We start from the raw sequence: 17,291 nt of genomic DNA, 5'->3' as shown, positions 1-17,291 counted from the left end.
TATTTAAACATAAAATTTAATATTGCTGAGTTGAACAGATTTAATTTTAGTAAATCGATTTTTTAAATAAAATGCATTATCATAAACATAATCCCATCATTTTGACTGGTGCTATTAGATATAAATACATAAGAAACGTCCGTAAACCTACTATTAATATCTCACGCCACCTTATTAACCCATTTCATTGTACCCTCTGGGTGGACATTAGTGATTACGGAGAATGAACTAATTCCACCTTAATTTTTTTTTTAAAGATTCCTATTCATCCCTCTATTTTCAATCCGTTGGTGTTCCTCAAGGTAGTTTCCTAGGTCTATCAGCTGACATCCCAACAACTCCTAACACTATCCTTACCACGTATGCTGATGACACATGTGTGCTCACAGTTAGTAATAACCCTTTGATTGCATCCCAAGCTCTCCAGTCCCATATCACAACCCTCGAATTAATTGGTTAATTGTGACACTTTTCTGCTCATTAATGAACATATATATATTTTAAGAGGCCAAAATAAAATAGCAAACTGTGGCTAGTAAGTTAATTAAATAAGTTTGATGATATAAAATGATGACAGAACATGTGGTGGTCTAATGTGTTAAGATATTGCTTATCAGTGTGACATCTTCGCCGTCGCAGTCATGTCTTCATCGCTTCCCTCGTCCGGTTCAGTGGTGGGCGAAATGGTGAAGACCATGTATCTTGGCTTGGTGTCAGAAAAAATTCCCTCTATCTCGGAGGCTGGCCAGCATGTCCCCGGCTGTGGCGTGGCAGTAGGGGCAAGCCAGGTCCCGGCTTGCATGCCACGATAGATGATTCAGGGCGGCAGCGTAGTCGCGGCGTCTTCGAGATATAAGAAGATAGTCAGAGTTGCGGTAAAAAGAGAAACAAAAATAGTTTACAACTATTTATTTTCCGACGTTTCGCCCCACTTTGCAGGGCTTCATCAGGGCTGTTCAAAGTTAAGGTTGAACAAAAAGTTTAGCTTCTATTCAACCTTTACCTTTAAACAACCCTGATGAAGTCCTGCAAAGTGGGGCGAAACGTCGGAAAATAAATAGTTGTAAACTATTTCTGTTTCTCTTTTGACCGCAATCTAATTATATATCAATTTTTACGGTCAACTATATATACATATATAGAAATTTACAAGAACTCACATCTTATTAAAGCATCAAATAGTAAAAATCTCTTCAGTAATAAGACAGTGTTGTGATTTTGTAATTTCCAAACCATTTCTTTATCCTTTTTTTCATTTTATAATCATTTTTTTTTTTTATAAAAATGGCAAAGCGACCAAACATCAGTATTTCTCGTGATGTAAATTTTGATAAATTTGTTGTTTTTTGTAAATGTTTGTTCTTCAATCTCCACAAATACATATAAACCAAATTTCATTACAATGGCTTACTTGGTTCTAATGTTGTACTATATAATATCACGATTCCAGGGTGTACATATTTGCGTCTAAAAGTGGTGTCGAGTTGCTGGTAGGTAACGCCCGAATGATGCCTAGTGCAAAAGTTAATACTCGAAAACTATGTATAATTACTAGTAAAAATTGATGAGTCTGCCATGTATAGGTAGGGGGAATAAAAAATGACGGCTGTTTCAAAGCGATAAAAAAAACTAATTTTTCATTTGGGGCTCTATATCTTAAAAAGTAGGAACGATACAAGTAAACCTAAGAGAACGTCATTTAAAGAAGAGTAAATTTGCTAAAATATGAGCCCTAATAAAATTATTTACGTTAAATATTTTTCGAGATATAGCTTTTTAAAAAGCAACATAACATAAAAATGTACAGGATATACTGAAAGACTAGTAGTTAGTAAATTTATTTTGAGCAATCTATATCTCAGTAACTATGTGACACATTGATGTCTATTACCACTCAAATTAAAGCTAGTTTAATGGGCTATAAAGTAGTTTATGAAGTTTATCTTCGTGAGAGTAGTAGTTTTCATGATATTTGCTCAAATAAATTGATTCATAGTTGTTCCGACAAATTTTCTTGTGCCAAATTTATATTCATATGTAAATATCATAAAAACTGCTACCCCTACGGAGATACGTGTCCGAAACTACTTTATAGTAAATTAAATTTCCTTTATTTTAAGCGTTTACAGACCCTTATGTACGTCTTATGGTTCCAGAGATATATTTTTTCAAAAACAAACATTTTATACGAACAACTAGAAATTAACATTTTGTGAAATTATTTGGTCAAATATCATAAAAACTACTACTCCTACAAAGATGAACGTTATAAACTATTTCATAGTAAATTTAATTAGCTTTAATTTCAGTGCTGGTTGACATCTGTACATCTTGTGGTTTCTGTAATAAAGTTTTTCATAAATCAAACAACTATACATCAGTTTATTTTAGCAAATATCATGAAAACTATTATTCCTAGGAAGATAAAGGTCAGAAACTGCTCAATAGTGCATTAAACCAGCTTTACTTTGAGTGCTAATAGACATCTATAGGTCAGGTTGTTCCTGAGATATATATTCCTCAAAATAAATTCACTAACTCCTAATCTTTCAGTACATTTTTATGAAATCTTGCTTTTTAAAAAGCTATATCTCGAGAACCATTGAACGTAAATAGCTCTATTATGGGTAATAATTTCGCAAATTTACTCTCCTTTAAATAATGTTCTCTTAGGCTTTCTAGTGTTGTTGGTAATATTAAAGAAATAGAGCTCAGAATGAAAAAAAATTTTTTTTTCAACGTTTTGAAACAGCTGTCATTTTTTATACTCTCTACCTATTCTTGGCAGACTCATTAATTTTGACTATTAATTATACATAGTTTTCAAAATAGTAAAAGGAAACTATTTATTGTTAACCAACATTTCGCCCCACTTTGCAGTGCCCACTTGATATCTCTCTATATCTATTTCTTGCACCTGATAGATAAATAACCATGTGATTAACATACTATTAGTTATAACAAAAACGTCCATGTAGTCTCAACATTTTTTTTTTTTTTTTTTTATATAGTGTTGGGACTGTATTGTTATCACTAATAAACAAATTTGTCTCAAACAAGAATTTTCATTATGTATATATCTATGTGAAAACCAGAGAACCAATCTCCTCTAGGAAAACTGAATTTATTATAACTATATGTATTTGTTAATTCCTCTTCATTTCTCTAAATATCATGAAAAACAAATTGCAGCTAAAAGTAGTTGCACAAACATCATTAAATTAAATGACAATACAGATAGCAATAACCCCTATTTTTAAAGGTTATATACCTATAAAATACAAAATAACCTAATATAAGGTTTATGAACTTTTTTCTTTTAAATAACTCTGTATTATGACATAGGTTAGACAGTAATATCCATGGCTACATAGTAAATTATAAGGTAATTAAAGGGCCACCTGTGGCTCAGTTGGTTAGGCCTAGGTTTATCGCTCTGAGATCTATGGGTGGCACTGGTTCGAATCCGACCTGGAGACCTTGAATTTTTTTCATTTAGTGGCGGTCCCACAAAATGAAAATTTGACTCCCCACCATGGTTAGAATAGGTTGGTACCCTGTAAATAACCAGGGAAACATCATCTTTGCTGTGGATTGCTTTAAAATAAGATAATAAAATATATTTACATATCTATATTTGTTTATTTTTAATTTTCAGCCCAGCCAATATTCATGCATAAATTAAAATAGAAGTGCCATCTAAAACAAAATGAGCTTCTTAGATCAAACTAATTGGACAGCTCTGAATGAATTTTGTGGCTCACCATTTTGGGTAAGAAATTCCAAATAAATTGAATTTTTAAAATTTTTTATTAGCTTACAATTTATATTGTATCTATTTATTACTCATAATAATCTACAAATTAATTATAAAACTGCTTACTGTATTATTCTTTTTTTTTTTTTTTTTTAAGGATTCGAACTTAACATGGAACTCAGACTATCCACAACTAACACCATGTTTTGAAAAGACTGTATTTGTTTGGTTACCATGTGTATTCTTATGGGTTTTTTCATGTATCGATATATTTATTACATTTAATTCCAAATCGAGAGACATTCCATGGAATTGGAAAAATTTAGGGAAATTAGTGAGTATGATTATTATGCTTAAACTTTTATATATTTCTATCCTGTATTTATATATATTAAATTGATTGATTTTGATTTTTTTTTTTTGGTCTATAAAATCAGTCTTATAGTAATAATAATAAAATTACTGATGTTATTTTATTTTTAATAAATGTGTGAACTTTACCTAATGACTGTAAAATTTACAGGTCGTTCTTGGATTGCTGTCTACTTTATGTGCCATTGAATTCATTTACAATGCCAGCAAAGCAGAGGAGGTTTTACTTGTTGATTTATATACGCCTTTAATCAAATTAATTTGTTTAGTAAGTATCTAATATGGTATTATTAAGGGTTACTGAAATATGATTTTAATTCATGGTAATAATGATAATAATAATTAAGATATGAGAACCCAAAGGCTCAATGCCGATTCAACCAACTCTTGTCTTCATAGATCTATTCAGCAGTGCCCTCCCAAACTACAAGATCAGTTTTCTTTATGTTTGAGGCATCAAATGGCCTTTTTATGGTTGTAAATTATGATGATATTAAAATCTGAACATTTTTCATAACCTGAGAAGGGTTCCGTCACAATTAATCCGGATTATCAACGCTTCACTATATTTGACCAACATTTTACAAGTTACAAGTCCTACCAAAACCTATTTATCCGATATATCTCCTACTAGTATTTTTTTAGAGTGCTTTAAGCGTTTTCAAAGAAACAAAATATGGTAAAACTTGCATTTTCCAAGTTCTTTAAATCAAGCCTTAAAAGTTGCTTCGAAGAAGGAATGAAACGACCTTGTTATCTATTTTATAATGTTATTTAATTTTAATCAAATTACAGAAGAACTATTTTATATTAGAGTCACTGTTTCAGGCAGCAATATATACTATAATATATGTATTATTTACTGTGAGGATGTAGTCCAATCTTGTTAATCTAACAATTATAAGAAAATTATGAAATGGATTAAGAAATATTCCAGACTAATTATGGTTTTATTTAATTAATGTAATATAAGGAATTAGTAATAAAAAAGGCTTAGGGAACCACCAATCACTGGCTACATACATCTACCCAATGATGCCTGTCCACACCTAACTCTACCAGATCAGTCTTTATGCAATCCTCCCATGTGCAATGCAATTCACCATTTTGTAGCCTTCTAAATCATACGGTTAGCTCAACCTTTTTCGGTCTGAATATTTGAAGTAATACTTTATTTCCAAAAACCTAAAAGCATTGTTCTTCCCTTAGTGTAAGAGGCCACGTTTCAGACCTGAAGGATAATAGTTTTAAGTAAGGAACTAAGCATGAAAAAATTATGGAAAGCTAAATTTGTTTTATTAATGCTTCCTTATCAAAAAAACATTTATCATTATAGGGATTTTTGTATAGTAATTGATAAACCAACTGGAAAAGGAAAACAAACCTTTCTACACTATTAGGAGTAAAAATTCTCTTCTCCTGGACACCACGAGCTTATCACATTGACAAATGTTTAACTATCAACATTACACCATATTTAGTAATAAAAATGCTCATAAATATAAATTACTTACATATTTTATATTTATTTGAATTTTATTTACTGGAAAAACTTCCCTCAATTCACTCTTGTGTAGCCCTCTAAATTCTACGGTTAGCTCAACCTTAGGGGTCTGAATATTTACTGAATACTTTATTTTCAAAAACCTTAGGATGTTACTCTTCTCGTTGTGCAAAATGCAATGTTTTGCATCCATAAAGAAGAGTAGGAAGGATAATAGTTTTGCGAATTTTAACTTTTAAGTTTCTGAACATAATTTACAAGCTAAGCAATTTGAGCAAACTGAAAAATAACAAGCATTCTCCTCCTTAAGCTTTGCTTTTATTTCCTCATCAATTTAATTTTTTCTATTTACCATAGACTCTAAATATTTAAATGATAATTAGTGCCTGAAAAAATTGTAAGATTTCAAAAAATAACTTAAAAGGCTCTTATTCATCACACTCCTAAATTACAATTCATCACATTCCTAAACTACTATTCATCTCATTCCAATTATTGCACTATTTCACAAGATATATCTTGCTTACATTAAACTTCCTTTTTTTTGTATATGTATTTCTGTTTGCCAATGCCTGGTATATATATTTATTTTTTTAGGTTTTGTGCTCTACATTGGTAATCTATCACAGGAAACATGGTCAACGAGTTTCAGGCCTCATGTTTTTATATTGGTTACTTGTAGTATTGTTGGGGTTTTCGCAGTTTTACAATGATCTCTCTAGACATTTTTCAAGTGTAAGATAGAATATATATATTTTTCTAACTATAAATCTTTTGGATGTACTTTTTAACGAAACATATATTTGTTTATACAGGATGAAACAGAATCTACAAGAATTTTTTTTTTTATGTATTATCCTTTATGCTTCATAATGTTCATGCTATATTGGTTAGTTGATTCTCCTCCGATAAAATCGGAATACCCCAAAATGACAGTAAGTATTGATAATTTATTATTACTAATTATTAATTATTTTTAATTATCACCTGGCTAATATTAATCAAGATTATTAATTTTTACGTCAACCATGAAAAATGAGATATATTCTTGAATTAATTTTAATAAACATTTTTTCATTTCTGAAAGTACATATTACTAGTAAAAATTATAATAATTTTTTTTGTTTGCTTAAAGCCTTCAAATTTGACCAATTTTAGATTGCCTGTTAGTTCTCTGTTTAAAATGTGATTCGAATAAGTTATTTGTTGTACTGGCTTCATCATTGTTGTGATATCTGATTATATTAAGAATATAAAATAATATTGTAATATTTAAAAATTATGAATATAAAATGAATGAAATTTGATATTTTTAACTTAATTCTCATATCTAAAAAATAGCTTAGGTTCAAATGAAAAGCTTTCATATTTAACAGATAATAGAATTTTATTTAAATTTTATAATATAATAGACTCTTAATCTCAGGACGGGTTTCTAGGCAATCAGAACATTTATTTTTAATAACGATTAATTTTAATTAATATCTCTTTTATAAATGTATTCAATTTTAGGTAGAACAAAACTAACCAATTTCATAGAATCTTCTTTTGATGATTTTCTTTGTCTTCTTATTCAACAAACCAACACTTGCTGTAAACAATCTTTCAGCAAACAAACACTAACGAAACAAAACCTTGGTCCTCTAAAAGTTTTCAACTCACTTCTTATCCACCGAAGTGTATTGTTTGGCTAACCAAACAAAGAATCCTTTTTTCTTCGTGGGTGACTCTCCTCCGATGTCTCCTTTTTTAAGATGTCCACCCTTGAGCTAGACCAGAGATGATGAGGACCTCCTCATCCAGGAAACATCATTCCCCGCCCGTGCCTTGCAACGAATCTCAAAAACCAAGTTTTCTTCCTTCACCTTTTCTCGTTGTTAGTTCTCAACATCGATTATAGCAGTATGGTTTTGAGTTTTTTCCTGTGATTTTCTTAATGAAAATTATTCTTTAACACTTATTCTTGACTCATATTTTTTTCTTAAATTTACTGTAACTACAGTTATGATGGGAATTTAAAATGAAGTTTTTAAAATATTTGAATCTGCACAACATGGCCGCGATTCAACGAACTTTTTTCAGGACTCGCGCCGCCATATTAGCATTGCACGATATCTTTTGTGATTGCATATTTTACTGATGAAAATTGGTTAGCTTGGTTTTTGGTTTAATACTACAAATAAACATATTGAAAAGATAAATCACCTAAAACCTACTAAAAATCATTTATGTATTTAAGCATATTTGTTATTTTGTTTTAGTATCTATCACTTCCGATATTATGTAATTTTATCATAATTTTTGAGCAAAATCATGAAGAATTTTTTTTTTTCTAGAGCTATGGTAAAAATCTTTTGATAATTTTTTTCTATAATATATTGACTATAATTTTTGCATTTTTATTTCCACAGAATCCAAATCCAGAAGAAAATGCATCTATTCCTTCCAGATGGACATTTTCTTGGTTTAACGGTCTAATATACAAAGGATTCAAAAAACCACTAACCACCGATGATCTGTGGTCCATGAATCACCAAGATAGTGCATCACAGCTATATCAAATCTTCTATAAATATTGGAACAAAATTTATAAAAATAAGTAAGTAATTCATATTTATTAATATTTTGATTACTAAATACAGTGTAATGTTGATAGTAAAACATTTGTTAATGTGATAAGCTTGTGGTTTCTAGGAGATCATTTTTACTCGTAATAGTGTAGAAAAGTTTGTTTTCCTTTTATAGCTGGTTGCTCGATTACCATAAAAGAATTCGTATAATGATAAATGTTTTTTTGATAAGGAAGCATTAATAAAACAAATTTAGCTCTGCATAATTTTTTTGTACTTAACTCCTTTCTTTAAAATTATTATCCTTCTGGTGGGATGTCCTCTTACACTAAGGGAACAGCGCTTTAAAGTTTTGGGAAATAAAGTATAACTTCAAATATTCAGGCCGAAAAAGATTGAGCTAACCGTACAATTTAGAAGGCTACACAACGGTGAATTGAGGGAACTGTTCCCTGTGGTGACTCATGTTCCCACTGCTTTGACAGCTGTTTTGTCTCTGGGGTATAGTAGTGGACCCATGTTTCATCTGTTGTCACAATTACAAAAAATCTTGTTGGGCCAGATTTTGTTCGGACATTTCCAATCTCATTGTCAAGAGCTGTGGCACCCATCTTGGGGATAATTTTTTCATTTCAAATTCTTTGGTTAAAATGTAATTCATTCCGTTCAGATGGCATTCCTACAGCTTAAGCAATCTTACGCACTTTCAGTCGAAGATCCTCCATGATCTTTTTATGCACTTTTGTGATCAATTCTGGGGTTGTAGCACTTTTTGGCCATCCACTACACGGATCATCATCTAAGCTCTCCCGACCAAATTTAAACTCGCTGGTCCACTTGGCAACAGTTGAATATGAAGGAGCAGTAATGCTTTCATACCTTTCTTTACAAAGTACTTAATCACTGATCAAATCTCAGTTTTTTCCATTGTAGAAAATCACCATGCATAAAACAACAACAAAGAGTCATCACTACCACTCACAAAGGATGTGTGATTATTGCGCTGTAACCAAAATACCAGAAATATCATTAGTGTTAAAAAGGATTGATAATTTAGTGAAAAGATTGTATTCTTCCAAGTAAATGATTATAACAAACCATTTTTTGAAAAATCAGCTAATTAACATAATTATGTTACAAATCTTATATAATATTTTATGTTTATTGTTTATGATAATAATAATATGTTATAAATTAATAGATTATGTATATAATAAATTTATTATCATTCTAACTATTTTTTTCTTTTTATTCTGAATATAACAATCCAATTTCATAGGTTCCATGAAGATCGTTATAACCAACTTTTGCTTTACTTATTTTGATATTTAATTACTAGTTAATGAAATTTAATTTAATTTTTTTTTAGGATACACAAGAATGAACCAGCCCAATTTACCAAGCAGGCTAATTCTGTGGATTTTAATGGCCCCAGAGAAGTCAAATTGGAACCATTCTCAGTTGTACCTGCTCTGGCTAAAGCCTTTGGTGGAGTGTTTTTATTCGCTTCGTTTCTTCAACTCCTTGATGTTATTCTGACCTTTACCAGTCCAGAACTTTTAAAGTAATTATGGACTTATTATGCTGTATACTTTTTTCGTTAAACCTTTAATCCTTTAATTGCTGAATACGGCTTGAGGGTGGTGGGCTAGTTGTTTTTTTTTCTTATCCTCTTTCTTGTCATTTCTGACATACTGGGGGAGGAGGGTTTATCCACAGGGTACCACCCTATTCTAATGCCAAGGGGAGGGGATCAAGCTTTCAGTACATGGGCCCACTATAAAAATAAAAGTCGACCCCCCCTAGGCCTGATTTGAACCGGTGCCACTGCAGTTCCCGCTGCAGAGACCAGAGCCTCGGTAGGCACTAATTTGCCCTACACCGATTATTGCAAAATGATTACCTTAGATCAGATAAAAAATTAGCAATTACTATATCGGGAGAACCCCACCCGGCAGTTCTATAAAAATATATTTACTCATATCATTCGAAAACCGTGGTTCTCACAAGCAAACATAGGACAAAAATCATAGAAACTTTTATTAGACTTAGGACCAATCATGGAATTAGCTATAACTACCTGCACGAAATAGGCATAACTGAAACATTTCAATGCAAAAATTTCAGCGTTAATGAGACCCTCAAACATATTGAATGCTTGACACACAAAAAAAAACAAGAAATATTGTTCAAAGATCTAGATACTAATCAAAATATTATTTGTGATAGTATATTAAAAGTAACAGACTATACAAAAATATGTTATCCATAAATAATGAGGTGTAGATAGTTGATCATAGATTAATGATTGGAGAAGTTTGTCGGGGGGTGCGGGAAAATCCAGTTGCTAGCCTACTTTCTACGCCACAACCCCTGATGAAGACCTGAACCTCAGGTCGAAACGTCGGCATAAAATAAATAAATATGGTTTTGTTTATTTATGTTGTTCTTTGCTGACCGCACCCCCCGACAAACTTCTCCAATTATCCATAAATATTTGAGAGCTATAAAATAAAAATGTATAACAGATAAAAAACTGTAAATCAGATATATTTAACTTAATAAATAATAGCTGTAACAAATAGAATATAGGTAATTCATTTTTGGCTATATCAAATAAACCAATGCCACCCACACTGGGAAAAAAAAAAAAAATGCAACCCGCATTTATGGAGCTAAAGCAATGGGTGTTTCACTATCTGCTTATGTCTTATGAATTGTAAAGGCTATGAGAGCAAAAGTGACTTAATCTAAAATCTTTAAAACTCCAATATTGATATATTTTGGTTGATAAAGTGCATCCTGTTGGTGTTTGATACCTTTGCTAGATTAATTTTCAAATATTTCAGCGTATAAAAAAAAACTTGGGATATCCAAATAATTCTATTTTTAGTTGAATTGAAATGCATTTTTTAGTCTAAGCGATTTTTGTGGGTTTGGCCACTTTTTATGTATTTGCCTCAATTAAGCTATTTATTAAGTACTGTATTTTATTTTATTTTCTAGGAAGGTTATAAATTTTGTGTCATCTGATGAGCCGAAATGGCATGGCTATTTCTACGCAGTTCTTCTTCTTTTTTTCACTTCAGTTCAAAGTTTGATTCAATCTCAATTCAATAATAGGATTGCACTCGTTGGACTTCGTATGAGAACATCCCTTATGACTGCAGTTTACAGAAAGGTATTATCAAATAGTTGTTTAATACTGGGTCCGATAACATAAACAGTCAGACTACTTTGAATTTTTTTTTCTAACTCTTATTTTGTTTTTCCTAGGCCCTAAAACTGTCCAGTTCAGCAAGAAAAGATTCAACGTTGGGTGAAATTGTTAATTTAATGGCAGTCGATGCGCAAACGTTTATGAATGTAATGCCTCATTTGAATACACTCTGGTCTGCTCCACTTCAGATTACTTTATCATTAGTTTTTCTATGGCAGCAATTAGGTATGTAATTTTTTTTTCAAAATATTTAATTATTTAAAGTTTTATTACTTTATTGAACTATATTATTTTTTAGGTCTGGCATTTGGCATACAAGTAAGATATTAATATAAGAGGGTTGTAGATTGCCAAAGCTAACTGTAACTTTCTCATGTTCTAGTTTGAGGCAAAAATGCATAATCCCACTTATGGAGTCCTTTGAGGATAAATTTTTTTTAACTCAATAAAAATAATTGATTTCTGCAATCTTAGATTCCCTGATTAACGTCTGAAAATAACCTCCCACCTGAATTTTATAATGTTTTCAAGTTTTATCTTTTTTATAAAAACAGTTTCTAGTGACAGTTTTGTGTTTGTGTTGAAATTTAAAACAATCCTTTTCAGAAATTATAACATGAATAATAAATTTCATACAATTCTTCGATAACAAAAATATAATTTTCATGCTATTTTTATTTTTAATTGATTGAAATAACAATTAACTTACGAATTAGAACACGTGATTGAAGGATGAACTAAAAAAAATTGCAAGCGGTTGCTCAACTGCATTGAGTAGCTAGTACACAGTATACCGATCAGTCCAATTGACATAATTAAAAGGGATGAGAGAGAATTAGTTGAGTAGTCAAATAAATTTATTTATTTTTTTCTCTCTTCAACTCATAAAGTTGACAATACCCATAGAACCTAGTATTTATAAATGATGATGTAGGATTCCCAGCGAGTCCAGAATAATGGTTTTTGCCATGCTTTGAAAATGGTTCCTCTCAACGCCCAGCCCCTCCAAAAAATTACTTCTTGCAAGAGAGATGGTTCCTCTACTTCCGAGCCAAAGCATTGTCGCCAAATTCCTCTGTATATAGGTTAGGAATATATTTTGTATAAATGTCCTCTTTCTCTGCCTGTATCTTGACACTCTAATCCTGATCATTCGTCTCAAAACTTATTGTGGGATCTACTTTTAATGCTTTTTTTTTCAGTCACACAATTTCAATCTCATTTCGAAGCAGTTTTATTAAAGTCAATTTTATTGAATACAATTATAATAAAAAATAGAAATATAACCGTTAAACAGCTAGCTACCTCCTCCCCACTCCCCACGCTTATTGTCGCCTTCTGTTCAACCTTTCGCTTTGAACAGGTAGGTGTCCCTGATTTGTTCTTTGCTCATTTAATATCATTATTATTATTTTTATTTATATTTATTCTTTCAAGACGTTTATTTAATCTCTACTCTTCTTTCTTTTTCTTTACCCCCCCCCCCCCCGTATATTTTTTTAGTTTTATATATTTATAGTTTTACGTCTCCTGTACTTTTTTAACTGTATATTTTACGTATTTTTTACTCTTGCTATTGTTACTTATTTTTTATTCTTATCATTGTTTATTCAAGTTTATTTTATATTGATACTATTTTATGTTTTCCTTCCTTTTATTTATATGTAATTTCTTATCGCTTTATCACTGTATCTTATTGTTGTAATATTCTCAGTTTTTTTTGTATCTTTTTAGCCCTGCAAACGTCGGACATTAAAATAGTTATAAACTATTTTTTTCTTTTTTTGACCGCAACCCTCACCATCTTCTTATATTTAAATTCTTAAAAAATATTTATTTTTGTCCTTATTGTGTTTTCTTATATACAGCTATTATCTGTTATGTGTTTATGGCTAACAGCGTTTCTATGGCTGATAGGGGTTCCAGAAAAAGCATTTTATTATTTATTTCTATTACATATCTCTATTATACAATTCTAAGAAATGTATTTCCTTGCTATGGTATACTAGATATAATTGTGTGTTATTAATCATTGAATATCCTTTCCAATAGTGTCGTGTTCACCAATTTACTAAGCTATGCTAATTGGGTGGCATGCAAGGTGTTTAAATTATAAGATCAAGTTGGGTTGGTATTAGGTTATATTTACGACTGAGGCATAATTGATATAAGAGAGAGCCTTATAAACATTTTGATTATAATTTAAGTTTACTTGATATGCTGTTGGATAGAGAATACTGGGTACCATTGTTATTCTATTGATTCTAAAATCTAATTAATTTGTCCATCAATTAATGACAGCTTAGGACTATTACTTATCTGGTGTGTTGTGGGCTTGGCTGTTCCCAGCTTCGCTAATCTAAGGTCCACTCTGCTCTCTTTCGGATTGTATTTCCTCGGACTCTCTCTAAAATCCCTCTTCGTACTTCCTTATTCCTTAGCTGGAGATGTCCGATCTCTTTCTCTACTGTTTTGTTAAACCCCCAAGAATGCTTCCTTATTCTCCCCCTTAATGGAGTTCTTATCCTCCCTCTACTTTCTTCTAGCCATTTCATTGGCTAATCAAGTTTTGGGGGCAGAATCTGTAACTTCTCCCTAAACATTGGAAGACTTTCTTTAGATATCTCAAACACTTTTATGTTCTTCCACTTATCTGTTTGGCTCGTCATAGTATTGGCCTAGCCGTCCATCCGGTGTTCTACCTGTTCAGAAATATTCAACAATTCTTATCAAGGATAAGTGCTCCCTTGACCCTTAATGCTACCGCTGATGGCCTCCAGGTGGGAGCTAATCCCTTTTACCTGCTATTTATGAGCTGAAAAATACCAATAATGAATACCCAAAGTACCTATTCAATTAAATTTAACTTTTTTCTCTACCCGGTATTGTCAATACATAGCAATTATAGTACACTCTGTTTTTTATTTTATTTTTTTTATTTAAAAACACATATTTGTCATCAAATACACCACTTTTCATTATACTGCTATTCTATTCATAGCATCTCAATAATATATTTATACTGATTTCAGGTCCTAGCGTACTTGTGGGTTTAGGTGTTATGTTAATTATGATTCCTGCTAATGCCTTATTTGCCAATTTTATAAAGAACTTCCAAGTCAAACAGATGAAGTATAAAGATGAGAGGGTCAAAACAACTAATGAAATCCTTTCCGGGATGAAGGTTTGTTTGCCTAATATTTTAGATTTCATAATGCAGTATTTTGTTTTATAACATTGATATTTTAATAATGTTATTCTTTAAATACATACTTACACAAAAATAAAATATATAATAACACTCAGTTCCAGCAATGGGATTCTTGTACCTCTAAAATTATGTTTTTCATTACAGTAATTGCCAAACGTACATTGATTTACTGTTCTTTACCTCATAGTTTGCTAATGACAATTTGTAAATTTGTTTTTAAATTGTTAATATCATGTGAAAATTGGCTTAAAGGTATTGAAACTCTATGCTTGGGAGCCAAGTTTTGAAGCAAATGTTCAGAAGATAAGAGAAAAAGAAGCTAAGGTTTTGAGAAATTCAGGTTATCTTAGAGCAGCCTTATCATTTGTTTGGACCTGCGCCCCATTTTTGGTGAGTTAATTGGAATTGTTTTAAATAACTAAGAAAGAATTGTCCTAATAATGAATTTACTATTAAAGTATTATTTATTTCATATCTAGCACCTATATTTTATGAAATCTCTTTTAGGTCTCACTTCTTACATTCATGACTTACGTTCTTGTCGATGAGAGAAATGTTTTAGATTCGGCTAAAGTTTTTGTGTCACTTTCTCTTTTTAATATATTGAAAAACCCTCTTGCCATGGTTCCAGTAATGATTTCGAGTATGGTTCAGGTAAGTTTGATTTTTTTTTATTATTATATTTAATAGATGGTGTTAGATCATAATTTTAGAAAATGCATTGTTTATGACTTGATAAACACAAGCGAATCACTTAATATTGCAATATAGTAATGTGGATAATCTATACCATGATAAAAGTAAAGTTTTAAAATGTAAAACATTTGTTATCTGGCAATCTCAACAAGGTTTTGTATCTGTTACCGTACCTATTGGCTAAAGGTAATTCCACAATCAGTCCTCCTTTCTAATTCCCAGTAAAGTCTCTTGACATACCATAGCTCGCCAGTCAGTCAATTAAAAAGAATTAGAAGAAAAAATAAATATTCTGTGAATATTCTCCTGTTAAGGATATTACAATATACAAGGAGGAGCTTTGTTCCTTACTAATGAATTTTTTTTTTTTAGGCATCCGTATCAATAAAAAGGATAAACAGATTCTTAAACAGCGAGGAATTGGATTTAAACATAATATCTCATGATGAAAAAGAAGGTAATTTTTTACTTACTCTATATAAAGAAAAAATAAATAAATAAAATAAATATTGAGTATTTCTAACAACTCGAGCTGCTCAATGTCCATATTTAAACTTGTAAAAATATAATTCAGGTAGCACAATTTTCTATAGTTGAATTTTTAGCTATAGTGTAACATTAATACCATCATATTTAATTGTGTTACAATTGAACCATTAGATGTTGATTCATCATGATGTATTTTTCATTTAAATTTACAGATGATCCATTAGTGGTAGAAAAGGGTACATTCTCGTGGGGGGCTAATGAAGAACCAACTCTTCGAAATTTGAACTTGAGGGTTAAGCCTGGCTCTTTGGTCGCTGTGGTTGGTGCTGTCGGTTCGGGGAAGTCTTCATTCCTTTCTGCCTTCCTCGGGGAGATGCACAAAGTGTCTGGAAGAGTCAACACAAAGGTAAGCAAACTCAGGCTATGTAATAATACCTGTTGTGTCTGGAATGCCAGGATAATTACTGAAGGGAACTACCCAAAATTATTTATATTAATTCAGATTATTTGAGTTCTTTAGACTATTATTATTCAATTTCCTTTCCAAAGGCATAGCGTGTTTACCAGTCTACCAATTATACATCTTTATTTAATATTATTACAATGACAATATTATTATTATGACAAGGTCAAATAAAAAGATTAAATATTAAATAAATATGAGAATTTTTATTTTTAATTATATATAATATTAGACTCATAATCTCAGGGCGGGTTTCTAGGCAATCAGAACAGACACTTAGTTTAATTAATATCTACTTTTACAAATATGCTTAAAATTGTAAGTTGTACAACCTAACCAATTTATGCTCTTCTTTGATGACTGATGGTTTTTGATGACTTATATTTCACAAACTAACACGGTCTTTAAACAAAATCTTGGTCCTCTAAAAGTTTTCAACTCACTTCTCATTCACCGAAGTACGTTGTTTGGCGACCCTAACAAAGAGTCCCTTTATCTTCTTGGGTGACTCTTCGATGTCTTCTTTTTCAAGATGTCTACCCTTGAGCTGGACAAAAGGTGATGAGGATCTCCTCATCCAGGAAATATCATTCCCCACCCGTGCCTAAGCAATGAACCCTCAAAAACCAAGTTTTCTTCCTTCCCTTCTCTAGGTGTTCCTTCTCAACATCGATTGTAGCACTAAGGTTTTGAGTTTATTCTTATGATTTCCTTTATCAATAATTTTCTTTAATACTTATTGTTAACTTCTATTTTTCTTAAATTTACTGTAACTAGAATTATGATGGGAAGTTCAATAAAGTTTTAAGGGTTAAATAAAATATTTGAATCTGCTCAACATGGCCACGATTCAACAGATTTTTGAAAGGACACGTGCCGCCATCTTGGCTTTGAAGGATATCTTTTGTAACTGCATATTTTACTGATCAAAATTGGTTAGCTTGCATTTAGGTTTAATACCACAAATAAACAATACTGAAATGATACATAACATAAAACATACTAAAAA

At 31.1% G+C, this 17,291-nt stretch overlaps 1 protein-coding gene across 1 annotated transcript in view; it reads left to right on the top strand.

The window, feature by feature from the left end:
• Positions 1–17,291, top strand: part of LOC106682397 (multidrug resistance-associated protein 1) — a 57,399-nt gene that overhangs the window by 14,916 nt on the left and 25,192 nt on the right. Inside the window, exons 2-15 of the mRNA XM_067049499.1 lie at positions 3,659–3,772; positions 3,915–4,091; positions 4,281–4,397; positions 6,231–6,368; positions 6,449–6,568; positions 8,045–8,232; positions 9,573–9,767; positions 11,210–11,384; positions 11,480–11,648; positions 14,456–14,607; positions 14,887–15,024; positions 15,142–15,288; positions 15,703–15,787; positions 16,032–16,225. Of these exons, the coding sequence (XP_066905600.1) occupies positions 3,710–3,772; positions 3,915–4,091; positions 4,281–4,397; positions 6,231–6,368; positions 6,449–6,568; positions 8,045–8,232; positions 9,573–9,767; positions 11,210–11,384; positions 11,480–11,648; positions 14,456–14,607; positions 14,887–15,024; positions 15,142–15,288; positions 15,703–15,787; positions 16,032–16,225 (2,058 nt within the window). The 5' untranslated portion in view covers positions 3,659–3,709. The remainder of the gene's footprint in view (positions 1–3,658; positions 3,773–3,914; positions 4,092–4,280; positions 4,398–6,230; positions 6,369–6,448; positions 6,569–8,044; positions 8,233–9,572; positions 9,768–11,209; positions 11,385–11,479; positions 11,649–14,455; positions 14,608–14,886; positions 15,025–15,141; positions 15,289–15,702; positions 15,788–16,031; positions 16,226–17,291) is intronic.

The sequence above is a fragment of the Halyomorpha halys genome, unplaced genomic scaffold, assembly GCF_000696795.3.
Source record: "Halyomorpha halys isolate HHAL.00 unplaced genomic scaffold, Hhal_1.1 Scaffold410.1, whole genome shotgun sequence".
NCBI classification, from domain to species: domain Eukaryota; kingdom Metazoa; phylum Arthropoda; class Insecta; order Hemiptera; family Pentatomidae; genus Halyomorpha; species Halyomorpha halys.
The sequence above is the reverse complement of the archived record's forward strand: the minus strand, read 5'-3'. Positions and strand labels throughout refer to the sequence as shown.